Here is an 8,396-nt window from a genome sequence, read left to right as displayed (position 1 = left end):
CCACAAAGAGCTCTAAGTTGACCATCCGTCTCTAGTAGCCCATATTCAAGTGGGATTAGAAAGCTATGGGATATGAATTTTTCCCACTTGAATGTTGTGAAGGATGATGGCAACTTAGGGGGAGGTATTTTTAATGAAATTGCAAGCTCCACTCCCTTGTACTCTTCTCTGATAATTACCACCTCTTTGTAAGCTTCTTCAATTTCAACCTCTTCCTCTTGGTAGCTTTCTTCCAATTCAATCTTCTCTTCATTGCTTTCCAAGGGCATGGGAGGTTGTGCTTCTTCTTCTTGAATCTCCATCTCTTGATCAACCTCTTCCAAGTCTTCAACTATGATATGCTTTGGAGGTTGTACACCCTCCTCAGCATCAATTTCAACCGTCTTAGAAGGAGGCTCTATGTCTTGACTTTCCCATGGAGGTTCTGCATCTCCTAAGTCTTCAACCAACTCTTCTTCTTGAACAATGACAGCTTCTTCTACTTGTTCTAGTACGAATTCATTCTCTGTCTTGTCCACTGGGGTTTCTGGTATCTCCTTCATGCTATGCTCTTCACTAGGCTATCTACATGGGGCTGTGGCTGATCCTTGTGTATTTAAGCGTCTAGAAGCCCATTGAATTAATACTTGCCCCAGTTGTTGAACGGTTGCCTGATATCGATCCACTGTTTTCTTGAGACGATCCTTTGCCTCTTGATGCACTCGGCTTTCATAAATAGGATCATAGTGCTCTTGGATTGATGGATATAGAGATGGTGAATATTGAAGTGGTGGTTCTTGTGAGTAATTGGGTTGGAATTGGGGTGGTTCTATATATGGTTCATATGGCTCATAAGGTGGTTGGTATGGTGGTTGAGGGTTAGAGTCATATGGAGGTGAATGGCGAAAAGGGGCTTGTGAGTATGGTGGTCCAAAGTCATGTTGAGGAAAGGGTCCATAGGCATATGGTGGTGGTTGTTGATAGTGCATTGGAGGTGGTTGTTACCATGAGGGTTGATCAAATCCTTGTGGCTCCTCCCATCTTTGATTGTTCCAACCTTGATGCCTGTTCTCATTGTAATTTCTTCTTCCTGCAACATTATTGTAACCAGACTCATAGCCAAAGGGGTGAGAGTTCATAGTAGCAAAATAAAAATTAAAAATAAAAATCAATTTAAATTAAAAGGTTATTTAAATTTTGAATTTAAAAATTAAATTTTGAAATTTGAAATTTGAAAATTTTTAAATTTAAATTTTGAAAATTTTGAAATTTGATTTTTGAAATAAGATAAGATAAGATAAAAATTTAAAAATAAAAATCTGAAATATTTTTTTTTCGAAAAAATTAATTAAAATATTTTTAAATTTAATGAAGAAAGAGAAAAACAATAAAATGACACCAAATTTCAAATTTTTAAATCAAAACGAAGAAAACAACTAAGAACAGCTTGAAGGTCAAGATGAACGTAAAGAACAACTTGAAGATCAAGATGAACACTAAGAACAAATTTTTGAAAAAAAAATTTTTTTATAACTAAATAAAAACAAATAACCTCTTAATTTATGGAAAAGTAAAAATAAAAACAAATAAACAAGCGAAAGAAAATATTTACAATAACCAATAATAAGGCACACGTTTGCAATTCCCCGGCAACGGCGCCATTTTGACGTTAGGATTTTTTGCCAGTAAAGAATGTCATAAAAACAGTCGCGTTGTAGATATAGTCTCTAAACCGACAAAAACCCCTTCGTACAAACGTTTTGGTTGTCACAAGTAACAAACCCCTTTTAAAATTGATAACCGAGTATTCAAACCTCGGGTCGTCTTCTCAAGGAATTGCAGGGAGGTATGTTCTTATTATTGGTTATGGAGATTGTAAATTTGGGGGTTTGAGAAATTTGGAGCTTGGGCAATGTGCACAGGTATATTTAAATGACAAGTAAAATAAATAAATAACTGTAAAATAAGCTTTTGGCAAGGTATGAAGACTGGAGGTCCTATCTCAATTATCCTTATCAATTGTAATGAGAATTGGATTTTTCTCCCACTATATTAACCTCTAACTATGAAGGTAAGTTAAGTGGATGAATTAATTCTTGAAGAATTCCAATTCTTAATCAACAATGAGTTTGATAACTCAAGAGTTACCAATTATTTAACCAAAGCCAAAAGGAAGAAAATGTGTAAGTTAAATTGAAAGCACTTATAAATAGAGCAAAGCAATCTTAAGTCTGAAATACCTCAAAAATATATTAAATAGAAAATCAATCTAAACATCGAGAGCCATAAACAAAAGTGAGAAAATAAATAAAAATAAAGAACCTGGGATTGAGAGTCACTCCTATAACTAAGAGAAATCTTAAATCTTAATCTAAGAGAGAGGAGAGAACCTCTCTCTCTAAAAACTACATCTACTCCTAAAATTATGAATTATGAAAAGCCTCCTCATAAATGGATGTATTCCCTCACTTTATAGCCTCTAATCTGTGTTTTCTGGGTCGCAAACTGGGTCAGAAACAGTCCAGAATTGGCTGATTTCGAATTTTGCCACGCTGGATTTCCGTCACTGCGATGCGGCCGCATGAATCACGCGGTTGCGTCGCCTAGCGTCAGAGGAACTATAACATATTATATATCAAATTGAAGTCCCGGACGTTTGCTTTCCAACGCAACTGGAACCGCGTCGTTTGGATCTCTGTAGCTAAAGTTATAGCCGTTTGAGTGCAGAGAGGTCAGGCTGGACAGCTTAGCAATTTCTCCAACTTCTTGCATTCCTTCCACTTTTGCATGCTTCCTTTCCATCCTCCAAGCCATTCCTGCCTTATAATATCTAAAAACACTTAACACACGTATCAAGACATCTAATGGTAATAAGAGAGGATTAATATTAGCAATTATAAGTCCAAAGAAGCATGTTTTCAATCAAAGCACATAATTAGGAAGGTAAATGTAAAACCATGCAAATAGTATGAATAAGTGGGTAAAGAGTTAATAAAAACTACTCAATTGAGTATAAGATAAACCATAAAATAGTGGTTTATCACTCCCACAGTTGATGAATCGTTGTTTTTATTAGGTTGAGGAGTATCGTTTGGTGTAGTGTCCGCGTTCTTGTGCGGCGTTCCATCTTCCATATCCGAATCGTGGTCGTTGTCATGGTCGTCCGCCATAGTGATGGGATGACTTCCAGGGTCCCCGGCAACGGCGCCAATGTTCCAAGGGTTACCTGAAACTGTAGGTCGATCTCGGATGAGATCTTCTATACTGGTTGGAGATGACGTGTCCGGTTAGTCGGTGGTGGCCGGAGCGGTCGTGTCCGACTTGTTGGACTGCTGCGCTGCTGATCCGTTGTCACCGGAGGGTAGTGGTACCTGCAAGGGACTCCGATGCTTAAGTTAGCAAGGGTATTAAGTAGGTTTTTAGTAGAATCAGAGTATGAGTTATACCTGGGTGCTCCAGTGTATTTATAATGGTGTGGAATGACCTTTTTAGATAAGATAATTTAGTTATCTTATCTTATCTTTATCTTTGAGTGAGGTCATCTTATCTTCAAGGGAACCGCCCTTATCTCTGTAGGCTTAGGCCGCCTTTGGATTGGGGTCATGTTCCTCTATCTGGGCCCTTTACCGGGCTTTCCTGGCAATTTGACCGAGCTCTTTGAGAAGAGGTCGGATAGTCGGACCTGTCGAGGTCGGTCGCCTTGTCGCTAAACATCCCGGGTCGGGGTATGAATAGTCTCTGTATGAGCCTCAGATTCATTTGGTTCCTCATTAAGGAACTTGGTGCACGAAATTGTGATCATCAACAATGGCGCCAAAGACATGGAGCTCTCAAACATGAATCACACTTTGTCACAATTCCGCACAACTAACCAGCAAGTGCACTGGGTCGTCCAAGTAATACCTTACGTGAGTAAGGGTCGATCCCACGGAGACTGTCGGCTTGAAGCAAGCTATGGTCATCTTGTAAATCTCAGTCAGGCAGATTCAAATGGTTATGGAGGATTGATAATTAAAGATAAATAAAACATAAAATAAAGATAGAGATAGAGATACTTATGTAATTCATTGGTGAAAATTTCAGATAAGCGTATGAAGATGCTTTGTTCCTCCTTAACCTCTGCTTTCCTATTGCCTTCTTCCAATCATTCATACTCCTTTCCATGGCAAGCTTTATGTTGGGCATCACCGTTGTCAATGGCTACTTCCCATCCTCTCAGTGAAAATATTCTACGCACGCTGTCACCGCACGGCTAATCATCTGTCGGTTCTCGATCATGTTGGAATAGGATCCATTGATCCTTTTGCGTCTGTCACACGCCCACACTCGCGAGTTTGAAGCTCGTCACAGTCATCCCTTCCCAGATCCTACTTAGAATACCACAGACAAGGTTTAGACGTTTCGGATCTCAGGAATGGCCGCCAATAATTCTAGCCTATACCACGAAGGTTCTAATCTTAGATTAGAAACCCAAGAGATACACATTCAAGCTTGTTTGCATGTAGAACGGAAGTGGTTGTCAGGCACACGTTCATAGGTGAGAATGGTGATGAGTGTCACATAATCATCACATTCATCATGTTCTTGGGTGCGAATGAATATCTTGGAGAAGAAATAGACTTGAGTTGAATAGAAAAACAATAGTACTTTGCATTAATTCATGAAGAACAGCAGAGCTCCACACCTTAATCTATGGTGTGTAGAAACTCCACCGTTGGAAATACATAAGAACAAAAGGGTCTAGGCATGGCCGTGAGGCCAGCCCCCAAACGTGAAAAGTTCTATCAAAGTCTTTTTTGTAAAAGTATCTTTGTAAAAGTCTTTGTAAAAGTATGAAAATACAATAGCAAAAGGTCCTATTTATAGAAAACTAGTAGCCTAGGGTTACAGAAATAGGTAATTAATGCAAAAATCTTTTTCCGGGCCCACTTGGTGTGTGCTTGGGCTGAGCATTGAAGCTTTCATGTGTAGAGACTTTTCTTGGAGTTAAACGCCAGCTTTTGTGCCAGTTTGGACGTTTAACTCCAGCTTTTGTGCCAGTTCTGGCGTTTTGACGCCAGAATTCTTAAGCTGACTTGGAACGCCAGTTTGGGCCATCAAATCTTAGGCAAAGTATGGACTATTATATATTGCTGGAAAGCCCAACATGTCTACTTTCCAACTCAATTGAGAGCGCGCCAATTGGTTGTCTGTAGCTCCCGAAAATCCACTTCGAGTGAAGAGAGGTCAGAATCCAACAGCATCTGCAGTCCTTTTTCAGCCTCTGAATCAGATTTTTGCTCAAGTCCCTCAATTTCAGCCAGAAAATACCTGAAATCACAAAAAAATACACAAACTCATAGTAAAGTCCAGAAATGTAATTTTTATTTAAAAACTAATAAAAACATAATAAAAACTAACTAAAATATACGTTGTCTGTAAATCCACTTCGAGTGAAGAGAGGTCAGAATCCAACAGCATCTGCAGTCCTTTTTCAGCCTCTGAATCAGATTTTTGCTCAAGTCCCTCAATTTCAGCCAGAAAATACCTGAAATCACAAAAAAATACACAAAATACACAAGTAAATTGTTGCCAAGCAACTGAAAATCAAATAGGATAAAAAGAAGAGAATATACAATGAATTCCAAAAACATCTATGAAGATCAGTATTAAGTATTAAAGCAGGGCTTGGTCCTTGGAGCAGGAGGTGCTACTTGGTCCTTGGTCACTGGTATGGGTGGTGGTACCTGTAAGAGACTCCGATGGTTAAGTCAGTACGGGCTTTAGGCAGGTTTTTTGTAGAATTGGAGTATGAGTTATACTTGGTTGCTCAGGTATATTTATAGTAGTGTTTGATGATCTTCCTTTGAGATAAGTTTGTTATCTTATCTTATCTTTTGTGGGTGAGATTATTATCTTTGGCCAGCCGCCTTCTAGTGGGCGGTGGTTCTTTTACTTTGGGCCTCCTTGGGCCTCTTTAACGATCTTCCAAAATCTTTGTGAAGAGGTCGTTTTAATGGGCCAACCTTTAAAGAGGCCGATCCCTTTGTCTTCGTCCAACCCAGACCTTATAGCTCGGTCCAGGGCATGAACAATGCCCCTGCTTGAGCTTCAACCTTTCTGTAAGGTTGTGCCTCTGAGGTTCTTCCTCTTTGGAGAAGTCGTGTTCAAGCATCTGTTTGGTTGCACCTGGTCTGCTCCTCTTCGTGCGAGTTTTGTGTCTTTAACGCTTTCGAAACGTGAAGCGTTTTTGCTTTGCTCTTTAAATGTTGTGCGGTTCTCGAGGGCATTAGTTCCTTGGGTTCATGAAAACACTTTTCAAGCCTATTGATTGGGCTTGTATTCCTTTTGCCATTTCGTTTCCCTCTTCGCATTTTATTTGAAATCAAAGGGGTTTTTACTTTCTCTCAGTTTCTTGTTTCTATCTGCTTTTTCCTACTTCCTGAGAGAAAAATCCCTCTTTCTTTTTTATTTAATAGGCGAGTAGTGGGAGGAAGCTGTCGCTGTAGGGTCTCCTTTTTATTGTTTTATTAGATAGTTTTAAGTAGTGGAATGGAAAAAGTTGGATAGTCTTTATAGTTTGTAGTTTCATACGTTTCCCCACTAGTAGTTCCCGTGTTGGAAAAAGTTCCAGTTTGCCAAGTCGTAAAGTTTCTCCTTTAGTAGTTTCCGCATTTGGTTCTTCTACGTTAGTCTTTATTATGGTTGTAAGATCGTCCTTTGTGCTTTTCGGTATGTGTAGTTAATTTGGAAGTCTCGTCTGTAAACTAGTCTATGTGCTATTTCCTTCTTTTCTAAGTTCGAAAAGTTGTTTCTTAAGTTCGTTTCTAGTTTTGAAAGAGTATCCGTTTCGTACTTTTCTTTTTAGTGCTTTTCATTTTTCTACCTTGATTGGACATCTTCCTCCTCTGTTTTTTAGCGAGCTTCTTGCTTCGTTACCGTTCGGTTGTGGTTGTTTAGTGAAGGTTTTCGTCCTTCTATCTTCCGTGCCTCTGCACTTTCGAACCCTCGGTCGTTTTTATCTCTTCAGTGTTTTCCTTCTTTCAACGTCACTTCGTTCTTCTCCTCTTTGTTTCTTCTCTCTAAGAAACTTTTAAACTTTACTTCATTCCTCACCCTTCGTTTCCTTTGCCACTTCCTCCCTCAATTCCCCGTAATTTTTGGGAGCGCGCAAGGGTTCCGTTCCTTGCGTGCAAAAGTTTTAATTTCCTTATTTTCTTTTTTGCAAGGTGTAAGTCTGCCTTCGAGATGTTTTTCTTTACTAGCTCGAGCCGAAGAGGTATCTTCCTAACTTCAGGATTTTGATTCCTGAGCTGGAGTTTTCCTTCTGGTGTGAGCTCGTCCCCGTGACAAGTGTGGGACCCAGCTCGACAGGCTGGGCTCGACTAACTGCTGTTCAGCTGGCTGGAGAAGTGTAGTCCTAATGGGCTGGAGAAGAATTTCTCGAGCCGGTTTGGTAGTCCTTTCGGGTTTTTCCCGGGTTTGTCTCCTTGTGCTGGATTTAGGTTTCCGTAGGGTTCGGATCTCTCTATTCCCGCCAAGGGAACTTCTATTCTACTGAAGTGAGTTTCTATTCTATTCTATTGATAGAATAGAGGTCTTTCCAGTGAGGTGTGGTAATATTTATGTGACCTCGTGGGTCCATATTGAGTATGAGACTAAGATGTTTTTTGGACGAATTATGGGAACGATTGAATTCGTAGCCTCAGGGAATGTCCATGGTGGTGGGAGGTTACTGTCTCCTAGTCATTGTAACGGTCAGGGTGTTCAACCTGTGCTGTTGAAGCCGGTGGTGGTTGTTCAGCCTATGCAGTAGAGGCTGGTTGTGCCTTCTAGAGCAGGCTCTAGTTGGATGTCAAAGTCCATTGGGAGCTTTGTGGAGGATTTGAAGAGTGTCATAAAGCCCAGACGATGTCATTGTGTAGGATTGTGATGACTTAGATTGGTCAGTCGGTATGGTCCTCCCTGGAAACATCTGTAAAGTTATTATAAGGATGCTCTTCTGTATCTTTGATATGGATGTCGTTCTTTTACTTTCTCCACAGTGATGGTTCGTTGAGCCGGTCTTTATTCCTCTACTTTTTTGTCGATCGTTTGTTCGTTGAATTGTTCGTTTCCCGTGGGGTTCCAAGTGTTTTTTCTTTTAGTTTTAAGATCGGGAAAGTCGTTTTTTCTTTTCACGCTTTTTCAGTTTTATTTTTTCGAAGCTGGAAAAAGTTTTGTTTGTCTTTTCTTTCTTTTATAGTTTTGAAATTTTACCTATTGTTTTCGTACATCGTCTTTGTTTTGTGGTTCGTTGGTCCTTTTTTTACGCTTCCCGCGTCTCGTCTCATGGTTGGACGTTGTTCTCCTTCGTCATCGTTGCTTGCGTGTCAGTGCCTGCCTGGTGTGGTTTCACGGACCTTCGGAATCCCTTTCTTTTTTCGAACCCCGTTTAG

At 39.9% G+C, this 8,396-nt stretch overlaps 1 protein-coding gene across 1 annotated transcript in view; it reads right to left on the bottom strand.

Moving 5' to 3' along the window:
• Positions 5,628 to 8,396, bottom strand: part of LOC107620535 — a 25,481-nt gene continuing 22,712 nt past the window's right edge. Inside the window, exon 2 of the mRNA XM_016322682.1 lies at positions 5,628 to 5,705. Within this exon, the coding sequence (XP_016178168.1) occupies positions 5,628 to 5,705 (78 nt within the window). The remainder of the gene's footprint in view (positions 5,706 to 8,396) is intronic.

Source organism: Arachis ipaensis, chromosome B10 (genome assembly GCF_000816755.2).
Source record: "Arachis ipaensis cultivar K30076 chromosome B10, Araip1.1, whole genome shotgun sequence".
Lineage (NCBI taxonomy): Eukaryota > Viridiplantae > Streptophyta > Magnoliopsida > Fabales > Fabaceae > Arachis > Arachis ipaensis.
Note: the sequence above shows the minus strand (reverse complement) of the source record. Positions and strands in the feature narration are given on the sequence as shown.